The 25,269-nt window shown below is 40.8% G+C and overlaps 1 protein-coding gene across 1 annotated transcript in view; it reads right to left on the bottom strand.

Annotated features, from left to right (window-relative positions):
- Window positions 1-24,727, bottom strand: part of zswim5 (zinc finger, SWIM-type containing 5) — a 65,309-nt gene extending 40,582 nt beyond the window's left edge. The window contains exon 1 of the mRNA XM_061693687.1: window positions 24,144-24,727. Within this exon, the coding sequence (XP_061549671.1) occupies window positions 24,144-24,669 (526 nt within the window). The 5' untranslated portion in view covers window positions 24,670-24,727. The remainder of the gene's footprint in view (window positions 1-24,143) is intronic.
- Window positions 24,728-25,269: the final 542 nt, after the last annotated feature.

Below are 25,269 nucleotides of genomic sequence, written 5' to 3'. Positions count from 1 at the left end.
CACTTCTTCTTAGCAAACCTCTTTCCTTGTATGATTTCCTGTACTTTAAGGTTCCACCACCAAGTCTCCTTCTCTCCTTTCCTGCCAGAAGATAGACCAAGTACTCTCCTTCCTGTCTCTCTGATCACCTTGGCTGTAGTGGTCCAGTCTTCTAGAAGCTCCTCAAAACGTGTGTTTGTGGTCAGGAGAGGACGTTCGTTTAAGGCTTGCTTGAGGTATGTTCACGTACTTTTAATACGATACGGCTCGCAAGCAGGGAACAAAACGTTATGTAGCCTAGCAAGCTAGTGCTAGCACTAACGGTTGTACGTAAACATGCCAGCGTTCTGTTGAATCATGCTCTAAAGTTTCGGTGTGTGTGAAGTAATTTAATTACAATAACGTATGACTTAATAAATAATTTAATTACAGTAAGTTAGCACCCATTATTTCTGTCATGTTGGTTTGACCTGACTGATTAGAATACATTACCTGACGAGAGAATACTTTTCGAAGATACTCAGTATCCAGTACACAAGTATATACAGTAATTGAACAAGTCCTTTAAAATACATTCAATCTTGTGATCGGTTATCGTTTTTTTAAACTCGCTGATCGGTCCCAAAAATCCTGATCGTGTAAAGTTTAGACTTCATAAAGTATTTTCTAACATTCCATACTACAAAATAAGTCAGTTATGTATGATTATTGCTGCTATCGTATTGGACCGATATCGGCCAAAACTCAAGGTTGCAATAGCGCTATCAGAAGTGAAAAAGTTGGATTAAGACATCCCTTAAAAAGTATGTTGCTATGACAAAGTCTTTGAAGCGGCATGGCCCGGGATTTTGGGTCCCTTGAAATAAATTCACTTCAATGAAAAGCAAATTGGAAAATATTTTTGAAGGCCTCTGTCGGTCATAGAACCAGAGAATTGTCATCACTTTTTTGTTTTTGTTTCTTATGACACCCTTACTGGTGCACACCAAACATGTGCAAAAGACTTTCAAGTGAACATTGTTGCTGTTTGGGTCACTTCAGCTCGAGTGGAACCACTGGATAGAGCAAGAACTCAGATTACAGTCAAAATGACAGCAAAGAGCAAGGGCATTTAGAACTCATAAAAACTTGTACAAAATATATTTTAGAAGCTTTTTGTGACATAAATCACACGTAATCCAGTAGACAGCATTTTGTTCTGAAAGTTTGAGTTTGTCACCACAATATAATCACACACATAGTCCCATCGGGTTATGATTCAATGCATTAAAATGATCGCTAAGTGAACCCGAACAAATTTCTGCACCACCATTTTGAAAAATATTTAGGTCCTGTGTGAAACTACAGGTGTGAGCACAGTCTCTATCTATTGAAACTAACATTTCCAGTTTTCTCCCTGGATCAATGTCAGTACGATAAAACATACACACAATAGCACGGGGGACGCAAGCGAAAGGCTCTTCACAACAATGTGCGCTGTGGGCTGAATACAGAGCACAACGCAAAACAAAAGTGTGAGTGACAGCCAACTGGCTTGGCACCACTTGGCACAGCCAAGGCCTGCTTGTCTCTGGCATGACAATAAAACAAACAATTGTGTGCACAGACAATCCCACTTCTCAGGTGTAAAGTATAGCACTCACCACTTAAACAGATTCTGTTCATCAGATCTCAGTAAAAAGGTACAGCACTACAACATGTCCCTCCTTTCATCCTGTGAAAGGTAAAAAGATAAATGCAAACCAGACTCAGTTGGGGGTTGTGTTTTTTATTTTTTTTCCAATGTAGGAAAAACTAGACTTTACACCGATCAGCTTGATCGGACCGACTGCTAATTTGCATTTTACGCAAAATTTGTGATTTGCTGTAATGTCTTAATTCGCTTGATATCAATGACGTTGATCGGATCCGCGAATTAAGCCATTATTGCTGACACAATCTCATTTACTCTGGAGACGTTCCGCGCTGTCATCTTGTATATTTGAATCCCAAGGCTAGTTTATTTTTATATTTTTTAGAACCCTCGTGTTTTGTGGCAACATTGCGTGGGCAGCGAGCCTTGGTCATTCCCGTGGCTGTGGCTAGATCGCTACAGTGGCTAAACATGGAGCAAAGCTGCTCCTATAAATCACTAATCACCGCCTCCATGGCACCTTCATCGCCAGATTATGATGTCTAACAACACATACCAGACAGCAGCGTGCAGGGTCCCCTGAGTAAACAGGACTGTGGCACGCTGGCAGCTCCGTAGCTCTAAACAGTGTTTAGCAACGCTTTAACACTAGCTAGATAGCGTCAGTCACTAAGTCACTAATCATTGCCTCCATGACGGCTTCGTTGCCAGATTATTATATCCAATAATGCGTGGACAACAACTGTGTCCTCAGGAGAACTTTATTCATCATCAAAGTTGAGTTAGGAGGACAGAAAGCACACCATTACACCATGACACTGTACGGTACTATGTCCTTGCTGTCGTCACACCTGTCGGAATACGGCATACGGCCATGAGTAGGTATCTTCAAATTAAATAAAAGCAAAAGTTAAAGAGCAACAGTGAAATGCATAATTGTTTGTAGGCAGATGGCATTGTGGCATTTTACAACATGCTGTGGAGCTAGAATAAGACCGCATCGTTGAAGCGTAATGCTGAGTGATATTTTAAATCATTTATTTTTGTTTTTATGCTGCGCCTTCAAAATGTCTTCATACGAAAACAGTCAGTGATGCTAAAAGATGTGGGGACTGCTGTCTTGTTGAGTTCTGTTATCTTATATTGTGCATTGCTGCAATGTCAGTGCAATGTAAATATTTTCAATCATTTTGTAATTATTCTTTGAAGCATCAAGATTAATCTATGTCTAATAATAATCTATTTTTGTGAGGTTGGTATACTGTCATAGCTATGAGTTGTACTCATAATTTAGCGCTAAACATAAACAGTGGCGGATGGATCTGTCTCACACTGTGCACGAACCCCTTATCCCACCCCACATACCGCTGGGCCAATGGTGAGCCTGACTTTCAATAAAATAACAACCAGTGGGCTACAGTATATCTCACCAGCACATTCATGCCAGTGTTTGGAAGTCTCACCTTCCGCCTCGCTCTGCTTCGTGCGTTTGTGGCAGCCAGTTGCTTGCTACCACTAGCAAGCATTATCGGATAAAATTGGACGGGATCGAAAATGTGGGACTTTACCACTTATACAAGCAGTCTATTCCATGCGCCGCTCCAGCGCTTCTATCCAGAACTGCACGGACGGCATGCCGAGCCCATGTGATCACAACAGGTTGCTATGGTGCTAACATAGTAGCAAGGAGTAAGAGTGAATGTTGCTTGCTTCAAGTCGTTTATTGGTACTCTAGTTGAAGTTCACTGTTATACTAAAGTCACAATGTTCAAATACATCACAGACTTTGTTTCTTTCTTCGTTTATGTTCACAAAAATTGCTAGCTCAAAGCTAACACAAAATGAATGAAAAAAAAATATTGACGAGCTAATGAAAATTACCATTGAACTCGCGGCACTTATATCTTGGTACACAAACACTGTATAAACATAGAAACAGGCAATATAGCAATACTCTCTGGCATATATTCTTCAAGCTCAATACAATATTCCATTGTGACTACGCACGTGGAGAAAGCAAATGCTGTTCCCATCATATACTGACAGTAAAAAATAACGGAATTGAACTTGTCTTGTTAGTTTGCACTTTAAAAGTATAATTTGCATTTTACATTTGAGGTTATTTTTCCCAGTTTTCAATTTTCTTTTTAATTTTATTTAATCTAGTCAAATGCAGAATATGCTTATGTTTAAATTAAGCAGTGGTTATGTTGCACTTTAAATTCATATTTTTTTTGTTGAAGTTATTTTTCAGGATTTTCTAACATAATTTTTATTGTTTTAATTCCATTGTAGTACATTCATAGTGGCTGTTTGTTGTCATACTAGAGTGGCTACAACTACATGAGACAAATTCCTTGTGTGTCTTGTAACATAATTGGCCAAAAAAGGTAATTCTGATTCAGATTCTTATTCTTAATGTTACTACTGTTGCTGATTATTGTTCTCTGTTTGAATATCACTTGATCAAGCCCGTTTTAGCATTCCGTACTACAAAATAAGTATGTACTGTATGATTATTGCTGACATGTCGGACATGTCTAGCATGGACACATAGCGAAACAAAAGGGCATCTAAAAAAGTCCACTTCTTCAATCAGTTATTTTAGTTGCAAAAAAACTGACAACAAATCTAAAACAAAAGTAGAAAGAATTTAGGAGCCAATATTTTGGACAATTCCATGCTCCAAACTCTGTAAGGAACAGTTCTTCCATTTCAAACATGGCTGTGCACCTGTGCGCAAAGCAAGGTCCTTTATGACATGGATGAGAGTCTCATGTGGATGAACTTGACTGGCCTGCACAGAGTCCTGATCTAAACCCGAGAGAACGCCTTTGAGATGAATTAGAGTGGCGACTGAGAGCCAAGCCTTCTCGTTCAACATCAGTGTGTGACCTCACAAATGCGCTTCTGGAAGAATCTTCAAAACTTCCCATAAACACACTCCTAAACCTTGTGGACAGCCTCTCCAGAAGAGTTGAAGCTGTTATAGCTGCAAATGGTGGACCGACATCATATTGAACCCTGTGATTAGGAAAGGGATGTCACCTAAATTCATGAGAGTCAAGGCAGGTGAGCGAATAATTTTGGCAATATAGTGTAAATACATCGTATAAGAATCAGAACGAGTAGGACTGGGTAAAACTAACTGTACTACGCATTGTGAAACTGTATGTCTATCTTGAGGCATAACGTAGCTGCAAAATCCCTAATACCACACCTCCAATTCGCACTTCAAGTTGTTGCAGCATTCCAGCGAGCAGGGGAATAAAGACAACTAATAGCATCGCTTAACTCTTCAGAGCCAACTTACCCACAATGCAGTGTAGCTTAGCAATGCATAGGCAGTCAATGAAACCCGTTAGGAATTTGTTAGGACATTGGCTAGTGTCAAGTGTACTGCTTGAGAAAAGGAGCTTTGTTGTGTTCATGTTAAATATGTTGTAATAGAGGTGAAGGAGTGAAATAAGACTCCCGTGTGGACATGAAAGTAAGAGGAAGGGAAAATACAAGGAAGGCTGGAGTGAAAAGAAACTAAAGTACAAAATAGTGTAGGAGAGAGGAAAAAAGGGAAGAGAGTCAGAGTACAGGCTGCCTTTCTCAGCACGAGCTATCTACCAAGGCATGAGTAAGGCGGGGGGCGAGCGCAATAAGTGTGATGTATGCGTGCGTGCGTGTGTGCACGCATGTATTCAGTCTGTGAAACTAAGGAATATAGTGGCCACGTGCCAAACACAATGAACTGCAAAACTGGCAGGGCACAGCCACAGGGAATCTGCGTGTGTGTGTGTGTGTGTGTGTGTGTGTGTGTGTGTGTGCGTGCGAGCGAGCGCGTGCGTGCGTGCCTGGGGGGAGTATGTGTTTGCATTCCTTGCATGCATGCTAGTGATTTCTCGGTAACACGGGGGCAGCAGAGGAAGTGTGTAAGGAAACATTGGAACAGTAAGAAAGTTAAGGAATTGTAGCTGAGAAGCACCAAGCAAATCAAGAGCTAAAATTTGCTGATACCATCAAAAGCCCTATAAATTAAATGAATAAATTATCATCAGCCCAAACCTGAATATAATGCATTTTCAATTTAAAAGGACATAGGTCATAGGTGCTCATTTTATTCCTGACCCATCAACCTTACTGGATGAACATAAAACATTTACAGTATGGGACCGCATGATCAGCTGATATGGCACAGTTCTCTAGGACACTGGTCGTGTACAGCTTTGGAGCGTGTTGGTATTGCGCATCGTGGTTTGAGTGTCTTTTGTCCATTTCCTGGGGTCCAGATTTAGAGGGACTTCCAAAGAGTCTTGACAGATGAGCGACTGCCAAGATATGTTTAAACAGACTTGCACAAATTACGATTGAAATAAAATTTGTGTTGAGGTGAACACATTTTCCGTGTTCAAATGTCACAAAAATATTTTGAATTTGATTTTTGATTTAATTATTGAAGTTATAGGAGTTAAGTGGAGAGTTGGACAAAAACCAGGAGGAGCTTGAAAGCAGGAGAATGTGAGCGTGTAGTATGCTGCGATGATGGTTTGAGTGTGTGTGCTTTTCTTAGCTGAGGAAAGCACGTCCCATTCGGCAAGGACACAAGCCCAAAGTCATACACAGACACACATAGCTATTGTCTACCAAAGTGAAGAGGGTTAAAGGGTCGCCCTTTTTCTCTCCTGACTTCTGCGCGTTTGGAGCACTAATCTTGTTACCTCTGTCCCAATAAGAAATTAATCGAAGAATAGAGCTGGCAAAAATGGTGCAGGGTGCTCTGAAACAGCTCTGCATGAAAGGCAAGTGAGCACATCGGCTCCACATGAACTTGTATCTTGTCCCTATTGTTAACTGACAAAAGTAATGCAGCAGCAGTGGGCTGGACAAGGCAAGCCTTGCATGGCCTCACTTGACATTGAGAAAAAATACTCTTTCTAGGCTTTGTGGTCTTTTATATTAAAAGCATTCTTTCGTGTTCCCTTCACCCGTTTTTGCTGACATCTACTGAGACAGCTGAAATGGTCACCTGGCAACAGTCTCAAACGAAGTGCATGTAAACCCGTGTGGTTGCATACACGACATCAGACTGATGTTTTCCTCCCTAGCATTGATTACAGGCTAACTTCACAGCACCACAGCAAGCGTTTGCATGTGTTGATTCACACATCAGCATAACCTCTGGGGAAGACAAAATGGCAGGATTTTAGGCCATTTTGACTAAATTGTGAGTGAATTAAATAGGTGGAGAGGAGGAGCGAAAGAAAACAACAGGAGCTGGACAATGGAGGAGTGTCTGATCACACTCTTCTGCTTTTCCCACAATGAAATACACAGAACTGTCCCCAGGCCTCACCAACCACTGGTTTCCAACTGAAATAGTCCAAGTTAAAAGGTGTCCCAGCCTAAGTCGAGTCTAGTCAACCCCGTATTGTTGAAGGTCTCGGTGAGCTAGAATCAATTGCTATTGTTTTTGTAGTAGGGTTTCCCCACATATACATTTATTTGTGGCGGGCCGCCGCAAATAGATGTTGGCTTTTGCTGCGAGGAAATTGTGCCTCGATGTGCTCGTTTTGTGTGTATGCTAATGAGCCATACCACCGATTTCCTTTCTGATACGATACTGAAAATAGTCCCTCCAATGACTTAAGTATCAAAAGTATCAATATTTAATTTTGAGAATCGATCTGGTATCAGAGTCATCGACATTTGAGACAGTATCGATCCTTCCCCATGCCAGTGACGCTGGTCCACTCGGCGTATAATGGAGTCTCGTTACAGCACCCTGTGCTGTTTTTGTTTGTATTTGTGTGTATTTTCGCTTGGAAACGCCACTTCATTTTGGGAAAAGCCCACGTACAGTCGTCAGGATCTTTTGAGTTTAAGATTACACCGTGAAAAGACTATTACAGAAGTAAACCAAAGCTGCAGCACTGCATGTGAATGTGAATGTGCAAATTCTGATATTACTGTGTGTGCATGTATGTGTGTGTGTGTGTGTGTGTGTATGCATAGCCAAAACTACATCTGCAATTTACTGGAAGGTGTTTTCTCAAGATCTAAGTGAAATGTCCACGTTTGGGCAGACAGTGCCAGACAAACACTACAATACATGAAAGCTGTTGTTTTTGTTAGTCAAAATGTAAACACGAGTCACACGTCGTTGCCTTCATGGTAACAACGACCTTCCCAACATGGTGGCCACGTAGGCATGACGATCAGCCGGGCTGGCTCATCAAATGTTAGTACCTATGCCCAGGAAGCCAAATAGAAGACGTTGTGTGAGGTCATGTGACTTTCTTGTATCGTTTGATTGGTGAACTAGACCTAAAGGTCACAAGTGCTTAAATTGGATTGGAGCAAACAGCGGCCAATGCAAAAGTCAAAGTTGTAGTCTCGCACACGAAATAGTTGATAAACAAGCAATAATTGATAAATAAAAGTAGCAAGTGACATCTAGATCATTGTAACGGAGTAAAAGTACCATTACTTCTTAACAGCAGAAGCGACCAAAGTGTTTTTTCTGGTCTCCTCAACTTCTGTGACTTATCCAAAGCAGGTCCAGAGCGCACAGGTGGAACCTCAGGCCGATGCCCTCTCATTTTAGTCCGCCGCGGAGTAATATTGAGAAATTACATCTGTGTGTGGATGATGGAAGTGTGGAATGGATCTAGCTGCCAGCGTTCAAGGACTACGAAACAGCCTATGACGTCGGTAGCAACGGCAGACCACCCCCCGGGAAAAACTCATTGGATCTATACGATTCACGTAAATGGCCTATTTTGAGTTCAAAACGGCGAATTTTGCCGAAAGGCGACTGATTTGCATGTATGAGTATGAAAACTACTTTGACAAGTATGGTTTATCCAAAATGCTAATTGAGTAAATGTAACGGAGTAAATGTAGTTACTACCCACCTTTGGAAATGTTAAGGACTGAACCAGAAGCTCCTAAGGCCCAGGACTGGGAAAAAATGTGAAATTATACATTTGCAAGAAAAAGAAAAAGTAAAACAAAAAAAATTTAAAAAAACAAGTTAATAAAACTTATATTTAATGCAAGTTCAGTGAGGAGTACTATTATCTTAGCGGCTGGGGAGCTATGGAGTTCTACCGCACTTGGCCTTATCAGGGGCTTTCGGTTTGTGCCAAAACCTTGCTGGATCATCCATCAGACGACCCAACCGCAATGGCGGCAGTAAGGGGTGGCCAGCGGGGCGGCTGCACCACCAGCCCTGGCACGTTTCCAGCCACTTGCTATTAATCAGAAGTGATGAGCAAAAACTGGGTCTTCATCCCACATGGAAACCTGTGCGTGTGTTGACGATCTTTACAAGACTACTGATCCTTATGGTGGCTGACCACAATCATGTACGTGTATTGTGAGGGAGGGCTACTGCACCCTACTGGGCCTATCAATTCATCGACTGCGTTCTTTTCTCAGGGCATCCCCATCCCCCATTTCACAACACCATGGTAGCCCCCCCACACACAAACACGATAGACTGCTGAGCGTCTAATGAGGTCCCACCCTCCCCTTTGGCTTTTTTGTGACTGCACTGTGTGTGTGTGTGTGTGGGGGCGCGTGTGTGTGTGTTTCTGTGTGTACGTGAAGTGGGAGCCACAGAGGTGACAGGTTAGTTGTGTGTAGTTCTCTACATTTGCCTTTTAGCTCTTGGTCCTGCTTCCTCCCTTCACACCTCCTTTAAAAGTCCCTACAGTTTCCTCCATCCTTCACAGTCACACTCTCGGCGTGTCCCTCAATTCTCACCCATCCCCCTCATAAGACAGATTTTCTTTTTTTAATTATCGCCTCATGCGCTCCACTCTCCAGTCATCTTACCATTCATTTCTCAGTGAGACTGCAGCCTAATGGGTTATGTTAAAACCAACCACTAAAAAAAAAAAAAACTCATAAAATGCTACTGTTAGCAGGCAGAGCGTGAAAGATGTGCGCACACATGTGGAAATAACATTCAGGGAGACGAGAAATGAGAGAAACTAAAGTAGTGTGTCAACTCACAAGTGCTGAGGAGGCATCTTCATCCATACATTTCTACCTCTGACTTGCTAGCTTCCAGCTGCCTAACTTGTTTATAGAGGAAGAGCAACATGACCCAACAACGTATAGGTGACTAACATTGAGGATGGTGAGTATGAACGATGAAGGGATGAGTAACATCTCCTTAGACTTGACAATTAAATTTTGTAAATTTTCATTTATCCTGAGAACCGGAAAAAAAATTTATGTTGAAAGCTCCACTTCATCATTTCAGAGCCCATACTATATATTAAGTATACAGTTATTAAGAATAATATGCTCTATATTACCCCACAGTATGGCGATTTTGGTTTTGTCCCGACACCTATTAAGGCCTTTTCACGGCGCACGTAGCAACACGCAGCCGTAGCAACACGCAGCAAGCTGTCGACGAGCCCATTCATTGTGTAACTGCGCGAGGACAAGGGACGCAACATGGGGTTAAGTCCTGCCTTTGAGCCGTTTTGGTCGACAAAGTAACCATAATCGGAACACTGCGCCCATAAGTGTAGATCGTGAGTGACATCGCAAAAGAAATGCTGCCCTTTAACACAGTTGAAAAAACTGCATTTTGAGAAATGCAGCAAACATTTGACAAACAGTACAAATCACCTGTGAGAAAATCCATCCATCCATTTTCTACAGTTTATCCTCACTAGGGTCACGGGTATGCTGGAGCCTATCCCAACTAACTGCGGGCAGGAGGCGGGGTACACCCTAAAATGCTTGTCAGCCAATCGCAGGGCACATATAAACGAATAACCATTCGCACTCACATTCATACCTTTGGACAATTTAGTCTTCAATTAACCTACCAAACATGTTTTTGGGATGTGGGAGGAAACCGGAGAAAAGCCACAGAGGCACGGGCAGAACATGCAAACTCCACACAGGGTAGGCCGGATTTGAACCCAGGTCTTCAGAACTGTGAAGCGGATGTGCTAACCAGCCGTCAACCGTGCAGCCCACTGTGAGAAAATTCATCACAAATGGCAATACCAAGACATACATGAGAGTGAAAGATGACAAACTAAATCAAAGTAGGTATTTGTGCAAAATCTCAAAAGATTTACATAAGACCAGCATTATCAGACAGTTCTTGTAATAAGTATAATTTCCTGTGACAAATATTGAGAAACCAGTTCAGGGTGTAGTCCGCCTTTCGCCCGAAGTCAGCTAGGCTAGGCTCCAGCGCAGCGCGACCCTAACCAGGATAAGCGGTGTTGAAAATGGATAGAATGGATGGATCTTTAAAACCGGTGAAAATACACCATTTTCTGACCAACTTCTTCATACAAAGACAACGTGGGTTGAGATTTTAAGACTGAAACGAATCAGTCACTGAGGAATAAAAGGTTGCTAGTAATCTGGTAATGTTGGTACAATTTATTTATTTATATGTATTTTTTTGACAATTGTGCAAAAAGATGCTGAGTCCTCTCGCAATTAGACCAGTTTGAAATTACTAATACAACAATAGCCCGGTACAGTGACCATTGTGCAAAGGACGCCGAGACTTCAAGAAATGATTTCTTGAAGTCTCGGCATGATTTCCCCATTGATGCCACCCATTCAGTTCACACTAAAAGCCAGCGGCAGCGTTCACCCTACAATCTCAAAAACTTGAGGGAAAAGGTGTTGCTTGAATGGTGTGTGTTTTTTTTTTTTTTTTAATAAGAAGATAAAACACCTGGGTCCAAATCCGGCTTCGCCTGTGGAGTTTACACGTTCTCCACGTGCGTTTTCTCCGGGTACTCCGGTTTCCTCTGAAGTTCCAAAAACATGCATGGTAGGTTCATTTTAGACTCTAAATTGCCCGCAGGTGTGAATGTGAGCGTGAATGGTTGTTTGTCTAAAGGTATATGTGCCCTGCAATTGGCTCGTGACCCCTTCAGGGTGTATCCCGCCTCTAACCCAGAGTTACAGTCGCTCAGATAGGCGCATGCATGCCCCCGACCCTAGTGAGGATCAGCGGTATGGAAAATGGCGGTCAGCGGTATGGATGGATGGATTAAAACAAAAACAGGACTATAGTCCTTAATGTGCAAACAAAAAAACACAATGCAGTATAATAGAAACGATGGTCAAATGACATTGAGGGTGGGTGACTATAGTAAAAAAATCTAATTATAATTTTATCTTATCTATTGTTATATTACAAAACAAAATAAATTGCCTATTATCACAGTGTGATTGTACAGTGTTTTAACTAAAGCATTTTGTTAAAAATTATTTTCCTAGTAGTCAAAAAAAAAAATAAAAATCTAGGAACAAATTTACTCACATTGACACAGTCCCTGAACGCACGTCGTGCACTCATGCAGCTGCGCGTGCCTGCCTATCGTAGTTTCATTCTGAAGAGTGAAATAGGAGATGCAGCAGGTGTACATTGTTTCCAGCGTCCTCTTTCATAGTTATCATACAAGGGGATAAGTGTACAACACTCTGGGCTGCTCCATGTGTTGTTTAAAGCATTATCCATAACATGGGTGCTAATCTTATTAGCATGTCCAAACAGGTCCCTCTGCTGATCACTTTTAATATGACAGTTGAAGTACTGTATATTACAGTACAACATCGCTGAAGACCCTGCGATGTGACTACTGCGCACACGAACATCACAATGTCGATGCTCAAACAATATAACGTGCAGCCTTTGCTGGTCTCATGAGAAAACTTCCTCAACACAGAAATAGACAACATGCATTAATGATGAACTGACAAACTTAAATTAGAGAAAGCCAAGTGCCCAGGTTTACAAAACGCTCAAGAGCTGAACAAAGTTTGCAGATGACGATTAGGTGATAAGTGGTATAATTGGGCACTCAAACATGCATTTAAAAAAATATATATATTTTTAAAAAATGTTTTTAAATTAAAGAGTCGAGAATGAACAAAAACTCCATAAATTGTCAAAATACACTGGACGGAATAAATATTGCATAATTATGATGCATTTGTAGTTGATAAAATTCATTAAATTAGCGTTTCAAGCGACAGAAAATATGAGCCATCATGGCGGGTCACAGTAACTTCTCAAGTAACCTGAGCTGCGGCTGGTACCAAAAATGTGTGCGCACATTGACCAATTTACATCACATTTGGCAAAAGCATAGAACAATATATAATACAGATTATCATATGGATTTGCAAAATCATCTTATTTACCGAGACGTTTTTGAGGGGGGTTTGTCAACAACAAAGTCGGGAAATGTCAGACACGTACTTGCTCAATAGAGAAATTTCGAAGTCTTGATTAAGTAGTGGTGTAGTGCTAACATGAACAATGAGTTTAATATACAAAACTTAAAGAATTTCAAAGTGGCACTTGCATTCGTTGATTTTTATGTATGCAGCCCTCAGACAGAAAAGTTTGGAAACCCCTCCTGTAATGCAAAGTAGGAACAATCGTTGCGGCGGCTGGCTTGACTTATTTCTTATCTCGTGCCTGAAAACACAACATGCGGCAGTGCATCTTCCTCTTCCGAAGGCGGCTCTCTCTCTGAAGCCCTATTTGGTCATGTTGGATCACAATGCGGCCTAATCCTTTCAGGATCAAAGCAAGAAGCATTTTCCTAGGCATTATCAATACTAATTGTGCTGTGTCTCCCACACGTGACTTCTCTATCCAGGTTCTCCGGTAACATGTTTGATCAATATGGCAGCGCCCAGTACATATTTTAAAATTGTTTTTCAAGTTACTAAATGTGCATGAAAACTTACCACATTTTCAAATACATTACAACAAAACTATGAACTTTTCACTGCAGGGGGAGGGGGAATAAAAAATAAATAAAATAAAATAAAGAATCATGAAAAAAAAGTAGTTTCCTTCAAACCAAATTATACTGGAAACTGAGGTTTTCTTTCACAACAGTAATTTAGTAGTGTTTTGGTCACTCGGCCATTAAGACTGATGGTGCAGCACAGACTGGGGTTCAACGCTGACAATTTATACATAGAAAAAAAATAACGAGTGGTTAAGGCTTTTTGAGACATTTAAATCAGAGTGCATGTGAATGAAAATGCACAAAACAATTCAGCCACATCGGGGCAGTGCACCAATTTACTAATGCACACGGACAGATGGAATCACCATAAATGGGGACAGTCTTTAAGCGATACAATTATAAGGCTTTTCGATCCTAAATGTGTCTTTTCGTACAAATTAGGAAAAGGGCTGAAGTGAATGTAAAATAAAAAGACTAAGATGGCCAGATGAAATCAATTTTACTGATAAAAGCTTAAATGCTTTGAAGAGGCTATGGATGATAAATTGTGCGCTGAATGCTAAAAACAGCATGTTTTCATCTGGCAGATAGAAGATAGTGTTGTAAAGTTGAGAGACATGTAGACTCTGATCATGTGCACATTTGCAACCAAAAAAAGGAAGTACATTATCATATTTGACGACCATTTCCTTGGATCAAAGTCAGCCAAATGTATGGAAATAGTTGCTAATGCAGCTATAATGGATGCTTCAAACACAATGGGCTCCTACGGGCCCACATCAGTCCTGGCTCTAATAGCAGCACTGTTGTCATAAGTGCTGAGGATCTTGAGTAAGCTCAATGGACACCGCCATTAACTACAACTGTATGCGCGCATGTGTTCTCAAAAGAAGAGTGGTGCCTATCTGTGACGGATATCTACGACGTACTGCTGCCTATTTCCAAGTAGGCACGGTAAAACAATAAAGCATCGCAGTGTGTGGATTCAAAAGCAAAAGAGAATTGGAAAATAGTGATCGTGAAACAAATGGATAGCAGATGGAAGGAATGTCAAGGAGATATTGAAATCCAATATGTGCTTGGTACTAAAATAAATAGCGTTAATGTGGAATATAGAAAACATGGGACAAAGAAGTTACTTTAAGGGTTTTGGCTTCATTGTAGTTGTTTGTGAAAATGTGTCAGTAAATAAATCACACGTTTATATACTTTAGTTGGTCAGTAGAAAAAGTGTGATAGAGGTTAGTGAATATTTTACTTGTACAATATGTACCACCATGTGATTGAAAGGTAACTCCCTATTTTAAGTACTTGTAATATATTTATGAACTATAATTCTTACAAGAAATGAACATGAGAAGAAAGTGTATTGCATGGAGTTTTAATTCAAATTCGATATGGGCGCCAGCATTAGCCACCAGTTTCTCAAGCCGTCTGGGAACCGCATCAACTGATTTCACAAGGAACTCTTGTGGGATGGAAGACATAACTTCTCGTATTCGCCCTTCAAGTTCTTCCAACTTCGTTGGTTTGGTAGAATAGACTGGCTCCTTTAATCATGGAACATACACAAAAGAAATTGAGAAAAAAGTAAAAAAATGAGTTACTTTTCAATCACCCTGTAGATGGCATCGGGGAGCGTCTTTCAGTTGTAGACGTGTGGCATTTCTTAAATCCTGACAAAAAAGATTTTACCTGGAGTATATTTGTGCTTGAGACTCAGTGCAAAGATAATAATAGGTCGTTGCAGTCAAGAATTGACAGATGGTATATTTCACTGTCATGTATACAATTTGTTTCAGATTCTCATCATGATTTTGCACCATTATCTGATCACAAACTGATTACAATTCATTTAGTTGGTTCCAAACATCAACAAAAAATATGTAAGAGGCTTTAAACAATAACTTACTGAATGATAAAACATTTTGTGATAGGGTAAAGGAAAGGGCAATACAGATACTAGGAAATATTAAAATGGATCCAATACAAAGATGGGAATATTTTAAATTCAAAGTAAGAGAAATAGCAATGAGACGGAGAAAAGAAATCAAAAAAGCTAATGCTGCTAGAAAAATTTATGATATGAAAGATTTGTATTCCTTATTTTAAAAAAAAAGATAATTTATCAGAGGATGAAGAAATTAGTTTGAAAAGAATTAAAGAGGAAATAGACACTACATATATCAATATGGCTAAAGCCTTTATAAGATCGAGAGCTAAATGGCTGGAATTAGGTGAAACAAACTCAAGTTACTTTTTTGCTCTTGGAGAAACGTACTCAAAAAAGAAACTATGTTTCAGCTCTTAAGATCAATGATAATATAATCTCTAATCATTTGGACATTTCAAAATATGTTGGTTCATTTTACACTAAAATTTACAAATCAAGTTATCAGGTCAGCAATTGTGACCAATCTATTGATTCAGTAACGAAATTTACACCCACAATTTCAGAATCCTTTAAACTAAGTTGTGAACAACTTATCACCAAAATTGAAGTCTACGAAGTAATACACGCAATGATAAAGGCTAAATCCCCAGGATGTGATGGAATTTCTGTGGAATTGTATCTTATCGATTAACAGTTGTGTTTTGTTATTTCCAAACACTACTAATAGATTTCCGATTTTGAGATCGGTCCGACAAGGATGTCCAATATCTCCCCTTCTTATTCTTGATTGTTGTGGAATTACTGTTATTATACATATTGAATAATCCGATTGTTAAAGGTTTGTCTATTTTCGACAAGAAAATCAGATTGACCCAACTAGCAGATGATACGGCTTTATTTCTAAAAGAGCAAATTAACTCGGAAATCTCACTAATAGATGATTTCTCAGCTGTGTCTGGTTTAAAACTAAAATCAAAATGTGAAACTTTATGTGTATACCAAACGGAAGTAGAAACCTTATGTGGCATCCCTGTTAAAAAGTGTGTTCGATATCTTGTTGTTCATGTTGTTAGGAACGTTTATGAACATTACAACATGACAGAAATAATGGGTGCTAACTTACTGTAATTAAATTAGTTTATTGCAACTAAATTGCCTTCATAAATGCTGCTAATGACATGTTTACTCAAACGTTCTCACTGTCCCGGCTATATAGATGGGTGTTGTCCAGAGTTTGTGTCCGTTGGACTTTTCCTTTGTTTTGTTTTTCCCCCCATGCTGCGTTGCTTGAACGCGGCATGCTCCTCCTCGTGTACATTCTTTAGTTGCCCGATCAAATTTGTTGTGTTGAAGAATTTAGATGACGTTCCCCACGACGTACTTCAGTTGTGCACAGACTGCAAATAACTTACGTGTCTTGAGACACCACAAAATAGCCCCACACCCATGACATGGTTTTTCACCGACAAGATTGAAATAACTTTATTGGACGTCAGATGGTTACAGTACTGCGCCACAGGACACGTGACAAGGCTAAAAATAAAATAGCTTTTGGATTCATACGCGACGTCCAAGCGGAGTTAAATATCTTGTGCGGAGCGGATCGATGACGTCATTGATCGGATCGGCGAATTATGACATGAAAGCCGATTGACCGATCAGCATAAAATACGAATTATCGGCCGATACCGATCACACCGATCAGATCGGCGTAAAGTCTAATTTTTATTTTATTAAAAAACAATTTGCCTTGATGTATTTGTTTATTTTGTCTGTTGTAATTGAACTGGATTGGTTGACTGGTTGTATATATATATCACTCAATATTATATTGACAAAGATGTATGTTAATGTATTGTTAATAAAATGTTATCAATTAAAACAAATGTAGATGGCTGTCATAATAGGTTCTATAAAAATAACTTGTCTTGTGATCTACTTTGAAATGTTTCAGAAGTGAACTAGTGTTCTGATGTCTACTGGTAACCATCTTTGCCAAGGAGCACCCGTTCCCCAAATAAACAAAAACTTCTAGGGCTTTCAAGGGTCCTCTGAAAAATGCCTGGATCTGATGAGGGGAGACAAATGAGAGAAGACTAAGGGTAGAGTTGTGCTTGAATTCCATCAAGTAAACAACAGAAGCAGATGAATGGAGCAACACTTGTTCACGAACATCAGAATCAGAATCAGAATCATCTTTATTTGCCAAGTATGTCCAAAACACACAAGGAATTTGTCTCCGGTAGTTGGAGCATGCACCAAGAAAAAGGATTGGGCATCAGTAAAATGAGGCAAGGTTACGGTTACTCTGATTAAATCATTCTGATACACTACAAAGTCTTCAGATGTCTTGAGATTGCATTTTTGGTAAAATGCAGAATGTCTTGAGAGGACAGTGAAAATAAACAGCCGAAAAGCATGCATGCTTTTTTAAATGTGTTTTGTTCCACCAAGAATCAATACAACAAAAGGCTTGATTTTCAAATATCTCCTTCCCTTTAATGTTTTTTCACTTATCCTTTCGGCCCAACATTTGTTTGGCAATTTCAACCATACACCATCAAAATTATCCATTCCTTTCAAGTCCAGCCTTCCTCTGAAACATGGACAGCGGCCAAATGTGTAACCACCATGTGTCCACATGCACACTCAAACACACGTACAAAACTAATAAAAGACAGGTGTGGGATGGTGCAATAACTGAGTACAACAGCAACTGCCTGCTTCAAAAGCTTACAAGGATAAAGCTACTCTTGATTACACCGACACACAAATGTAAGCACAAAAGGAAGAGCAAAATATACAATGCCGAAATGTTCTAAATACTGAAGAGTAAATTGTGCTTTATCTTAGCACATGTGCAGATATGCCATTTTTATAACTGTTACTGCAGTAACTGGATAAAAGCAGTGGATGTGGAGGGCTGTGCAAACGCTCCACAGTTTAGGGAGACACTGTGTAGCAGGCTGACCAAATCAAGATTCAGTGCCTATATTAGATTTTTTTTGAGGGGGCTATTTACAATATTTAAGTGACACTTATCCTATATCACCATGTTTACGTTCACTGCACAAATGAAACAGCACATGCACTGGCGTTCAAAAGTTTAAATTGTAAACAACTACACAGGTGTCACCATTGGTCAGTGAAAAGAATGGAAGCAAATGAATCGATGAATAACACAAATACTATTGCTTTAAATAAGGGTAACATTGGCATTACTCAACTGTTCACAGTCTGCAACTACTCTCTTTATTTAATGATTGACACATATGTAATGGACACATACAGTATGCCCATCCATCCATTTTCCGTACCGCTTATCCTCACTAGGGTCGCAGGCGTGCTGGCGCCTATCTCAGCTGATTCTGGGCGAGAGGCGGGGCACACCCTGCACTGGTTACCGGCCAATTGTAGGGCACACATAGACAAACAACCATTTGCACTCACATTCACACCTATGGGCAATGCAGAATCTTCAATCAACCTACCACGCATGTTTTTGAGATGTGAGAGGAAACCGGACGACCCGGAGAAAACCAACGCAGGCACGGGGAGATCATGCAAACTCCACACAAGCGAGACCGGACTTGAATCCGGCTCCAAAGGACTGTGACTCAGATGTGCTCACCAGTCCACACCGTGCCACCACATACATTAATGGTCAAGGGTTTTACTTTAAATATGCTGCTTATAAATGGATTGTTATTGTTACAACTGAAAATAAGAATCTGAATGTACTGGTCTGCCTGGTAAGAGGCATGCACTAGGCAGCTTTGAGGAAAAAGAGGCAAAAAAGACAACAACTCAGCAGATCTACTGCTAAGAATTGAGCAACAAAAACAGATGATGCATGCGAGAATGAGCTTAGCATTTTCCTTGGTCCTTTTATTGCAATGCTCTTGTGCAACCAAAGAGTAATGTTACAAAATGACCTCAGAAAATGTTGACCAGTCCATTCTTAAACCATCTTTCCATCAAACAGTACAGTTCAGTTTGGTGTGCCACGGAATAAATTTGATCCGTCCACCCCCAATCAGGCTTGAGTTTTCACTGTAGGGTGTTTAGTAGGGACACATTATCACCACAACAGTCATTCAAATAGATACATTCCTCCATCTTGTGATCGGATCGGTTATCGTGTTTTTAAACTCGCTGATCGGTGATCGGCTCCAAAAATCCTGATCGTGTGTTTAGTCCTGACCTTGTGTTTAGCGTGGGATGAAAATAGCTATGACAGCTATGCATGAAGGAATTAACTCATCAAAAAAGAACCTAACACAGTATAATGTTGCATGCTGACATTATTAAGAAACTAACACACATATGGCTTTTTCTTATTCCATTCCCCGTGTCAATGGTGTAGACAGTTTATTAAGGTCCTCCCTATCATTCCACTGCGTGTGACAAACTGATGGACAGGTGAAGTTGCGTGGCTGGATCGGTAATTTGGAAATCTTTTACAACTTTTTAAAAAGGAAATAGTTTTAAAAAAAATGCATATTGCACTACAAAGTAAATGTAAATATTTACTACCAGGCAGTGTGAAGGGACAATAATTAGAGCCTTTTAAAAGCACTAGGAAGAACTCACTCACTGTCACATACAGTTTAATCCTGTTCAACTCTGCTGCCTCGGTTTGTCAGAGCCACTGTTGCGTCAAAGGGCATTGGGGACCCATTACAGCTTTATGTAACATTCTACAGACAGCGACATAGAAGGGACACACACAGATCCTTCCTACCCCCCTTTCTGTGAACAAGGGATTTTTCTACAGCTGGGTAACAAAGCATGACCCAATAATCCTGAAGCTTGACTCAAAACTGAGGAACCCCCCCTTGCGCTTCCCTCTCCTTTTATCCCTTCCTCCTGCTCTCTGAGGACTTTATAAGGCACTGGCAACTAGCTTCTGGTCATACGTGGTGGGTTGGGGGAAGGGGTAAATACACAAGAACACTTAGCGTTGATTATTCTAATTATGACTTGGAGCTAGGAGTAGATTATTACACATGGGCTGATAAGTTTTTGATGAGCTCACGTCCCTCCAATCAGACAGTGTTACCGTTAAACCAAGACAGACAAAGGACCTTACTTGCAAAGCGTGTTTATTAAGTGTGTGCGGTAGTGTACAAAACCAAAGGTACTTATTTGTCGCTACATTCTTTAAATGGGATATGTCTGGCGTCGGGCAGGATCCCTGTACCTCCAAAACCATCACTTTTATGGAAACCCAAAAAGCGGCATGTTTGTTGACCCAAAGAGCATCGCCGAAGAGAGAAAGCCATTGTCAACACTTTAGATTGGTCAATAATATGTAAAAATAAATAACATTTACCAAATTTCGACATGGGAGGTTTCGGGCGAGTGATATAAAAGTGTGTTTAAATACGATCTGTTTACCACTAAGTGCCACAAGGACTGTCTTTTCCAATACTATTTCAGGCTCTTTTAGTTTTTTTTAAACATTATGCAACTACGTAAACAAGCAGTGTCACAATATTCAAATTATCATCTAATACCGTCAAGTGTTTAAAACGACAATAGGTGATTTAAAGTGAGTGAAAACATAACTTGTGTTTCTATCACAGGAAATTGGGTTGCTCACACACCCATGGTTTTTTTAGTAATACAAAAGAAGATACGTGGTAATCCTACTCTCCCAATGTATTTTTTGATAGTTCTTTTCAGGATCTTAATCTTCTTTTCCACAGAGATTACGCAAACAATTTTGCAGAGTTAAGATATCTGGATATTATACAGAACACAGCAAAACAGGGTATAAACACAACTGTGCATGCTTTCATAAACTAAGCTGGCATTCCGCAATTCAGATGTGTGACAAAATCAACACCACTAAAATATACAATACTTGTTGGATAGAAGCGTTTGCGTTCAATGCAACGGGGTATCAAAAGGGAGTGTCAGGTGTAAAACTTCTACCTAGCATCCCAGTTTGGAAAAAGAAAACATTGAAGACCAGTCTAAACACTCTGATAAAGGACTGTGTAGTATGGCTGGCAGCAGAATATATTGTTTGATCGTCATCATGTGTGCGCATGTGCGATAGTTACATCGCAAAGGTCCTGGCGATGTAGGGGGCATGAGAACTCTGGTAGCCAACATGCACTGCACGCATCATTCCACCAATCACAATCTTACTGTGAATACTTTAAGATCGCAAAACATTCTCCAAATAAGAGGCAAACTGTTCTTGCTTCAAGCTGATTGTCACTCCCAGCTGTAGTTCACTGTCAAACTGACACATAAAACAAACAGTTAAACAACGAATGTCCGCTAACCTAAGTGCTAGCATTCAGTGATAAGAAAAGATAGACATCCTAATGAGATTAGCACTAATGTTACGGTAAATTATAACCCTTCAAAAACACACGGAGCAGCCTAGAGGTGTGGTGTCATCCTCGAATGCTTGGGAGGACGTTCGGGACTACCCATTCTTCAAGGAGAGCTTGAGGTAATGTTCGCGTACTTTTAAAATGGCTCGCGAGCAGGCAAAATAACTCGTGCTGTTTTCAGATGTCAAAAGTATGTTATCCTCTTTTTTTTTAACATCACAATATACTGAATATTGTAGGGTTCCAAAAAAATGGTAATGTAATTTTTTCCAATATCATGCAGCCCTACTGTGTAGTAGCATTTTTTTGTCTTTTAAATGTTGCTCCAACACTTACCTTATAACTGATTCCCTTACTGCAAATCCCTAAAATAAGGGCAGATTTTCAAGCATGCATCTTCAACACTTGTGTTAACCACGTAGCTCTTTCAGGAATTGAGAGTAATGCCGCCCATAGAATAATGCAGTAAGAGCAAAATGAAAAACAGTTACAAAATCCAGGAGTGTAACCGTGTGCTTAATAGGTTTACTATGCATGGTAGCCTGACCAAATGTCATTATTTAAGTCCAGAAGTTTATATAAAAAAAAAAAAAAAAAAAAAAAAAAAAAAAAAAAAGTTAGGCAGTAAACATAGTGTAGCAACTGGCTCCCACAACACTGAAGAGCAGGCCAAATCTTATCTAGATGTCACAACTATTTAACTGGCCTCTCTTTTATTAACAGGGAGGCAAAACCGTGTGTTGACCTGCTGTGACTGACCTTGGGGGAGATGAGATACAATGTGTGGAGAGACAGGTAAGGCTGGAAGTGTTTGCTTTCAGATACTGGATAGACTTAGTATTTATTTCATTAAAATGTCAGTTGACACTTGATGGGATGTAACTTATTTGAGGAAAAAAATAATAAAGTTCTATACACAACAGTTGCTAGCCATGTTATATATTACTACACTACATGCACAGAGCAGCATGCTGTGCAGACTTTATGCGCATGGCAGTGTTTATGATAACTGGAAGTGTCCCTTCTCGCTAGTCAAAGCCCGCTTGCCAACATCCTTTGCATACGGTGCCCAATTACAGGCACTCATCAACCATCTAGAATTATCCTGACATTAACACTAATGAAAGTGCCGCTTTAGGATCCCATCGTGCAAGCTTGCAAAAACGCATCAAGCCAGATGGCACTAAACAATGCTAAAAGTAAATCTCACTTTCATATTCACAAGTCTCACATTTCCGATAGTAATGGAGTGGAATCAATGGTCATTTAAAAAAGATGCAACACGATACAGCATTCTGAAAGCAGCCACAGTTTGCAGCTTCCCCTGATACCTTGAGGCAACACGAAACCCCACGCCATATGGCCAAAGAAGAAAAAATAGCCCAATAACACCAATAGGCTGATTTTTTTTTTTTTTTGCCCATATTCATCACTTTCAATCTCATCCATTTTCTTCATGTCCAAGATCATGTTGTGGCTCTAAGGACTAATGAGGATGGCGGTGGAGAAGGAGCCTTGCAGAATGGCCCTTTGTTTAAAAACATCCTCTGCAGTGCTGTGGAAATGCGAGACGCTTATCGATCATTTCAACTGTTAGCCTTTTGTGTGACAAGCGACTGGGCAAAAGCATGTAAAGAACGGATTGCTACGTGACACAAAACTATTGACGTGGAAGTGTACTCGGACAACGCCACCAACGTTCGGGTCTCTTTGTCCGCTCCGACCGGCAGCGGCGAGTAAACAGAACCGTGTTGGGGGGTGGGAGTATCTTTTTCCGGATTAACATCGGATTAATCATAGGAATAGACCCAATAATAGCCTTTGTTCCTTAGCTAAGCCACCCTCAACCAACGGCTAGTTTTTTTTTTTTTTTTGGGGGGGGGGGGGGGCGGAAAAATACTTTTGCAATTGGGAATTGACGCAAACAAACATAATGCCCCGGTGAGTCCTTTTGTATCGGTGCCTGTCAGCCGCTACTTGTCTGCGGGTCAAAGGCTGCGGTCAGCCCCGGTCGTCGAAAAGGGGAAAATGACGCTCGTCTTGAATGCTTCTTCGAGTGTTTTTAACTGGACCCAAACATAGGACGTCTTACATTTAGCGCGAGTCCAAACGCCACAAATAGAGAAGGTCAGTTTAAAGCGAAGCCACAACAGGAAGCCCTTTAATTTTTAATCGGCAGCTGCTCGGGTGTGTTAGCAAAGCAACCTTATCTCCAGTCTCGCGCGGACGTGAGCACATACTTTGGTCAAAAAAAAATAAATAAATAAAGTAAAAAGTCGACCTGAAAGCTTAGCGAAGTCAAATACATTTGTAAGCGACACACTGCCTCGCTCGTGTTTGTAAGAAAGAAAGAAGGGGGGGGGGGGGGCCAACAACAACAACAATCCAAAAACAAGAGCTGATTACTTTCAATGAGAACCGTGATAAAGTTAAATCAAGCATGTCCTGTAAAGATTCTGCGACGCTCGGCAGGTCCGCTGAGCCCAAAAGTTGAGCGTTCGTGGACGAAAAATATTTCCACTTACCGACTTGTAAAACGTTTTCCACACAGCCGGTCTCGAGCAACCTGATCCCACGGCGGAAAGGCAGTGCATCTCCCGTTCCCACGGCGCCGGTCGTTCCTGCTGTCGCCGCCGTACCAGTGGCCGTTCCTCCGCCACCAGCCGCACTTGTAGGTCCGGACCCAGCACCCCCTGCCCCGCCGCTAGCCGTCGACGGACCATCTTCGGCTACACGGCACTGAAACGAAGAGTACATGCATATCTCCTTCTCGTTGCGGGGGAAAGACCAGTAGACGATACGACGCTGAACGGGTTCTGGTATCCGCTCAAAACGCTCCTCTACTCTTTCGAAGGCCCACTTTTCCGCTACTGCCTTCGCGGCACAGTCCAGGAGGGGCTCCGGGGACCGATGTCGGAAGTTGGTTAAGCCGTGTCCGGGCCCGGGGCCGGGACCGGGACCCCGGGGAGCTGGGCGCAGGCAGGGTCGCTTACTGGCCGGTGGTAGGCACAGGGGAGGATGGGGCGGCTGCTCTCTTCGTCCTTCCGCCATAGCGAGCAAATCTACACTGACGACACCGACAGCGTGCGGACGCTGAGTTGCAGCCGGAAGCCGACCGCACACGCGTAAAAGCACACGCACTGATTCGCCGGAGTGCACGCAAAACGTCCTGCTCTACTTTTCAGAGTAAAAGACTGTTAAAAAAAAAAATAATACATGTCAATTTACCAATATTAACCACAAATTACCTTCCATAAATGATGCAACAGTTTTACATTAAAATGGTGAACATTTTCATATGCATGCCATTTTAAATATAGAAAACAAATCACCATTTACTTATTTTATTTTAAAGTCAAACTTGTCTCTTTCGCGTTTTGGTCACGTTGTGCCATGGCTTTACGCGACTTGAAGCGGCGGAGCGGCCAAAATAAGTAAGACAATGGTGAGAAGTGTTATTTTTATTTTATTCAAACTAACTACTTTGTCACATTTGCGGTCGCGCTCTTTAAATGTGCATTTCAGATTAAAAGAGATAGAAAGAAAGAACCCAAATTCTCCCACGAATAACAAAAGTTACTGTTTTGCTAATTCAAGTCACACCATTCTGTGTGCCATACATATCAATTACTTGAGGTCAGCAAATACACA

Source organism: Phycodurus eques, chromosome 13 (assembly GCF_024500275.1).
Source record: "Phycodurus eques isolate BA_2022a chromosome 13, UOR_Pequ_1.1, whole genome shotgun sequence".
Taxonomy (NCBI): Eukaryota; Metazoa; Chordata; class Actinopteri; order Syngnathiformes; family Syngnathidae; genus Phycodurus; species Phycodurus eques.
The sequence above is the reverse complement of the archived record's forward strand: the minus strand, read 5'-3'. Positions and strand labels throughout refer to the sequence as shown.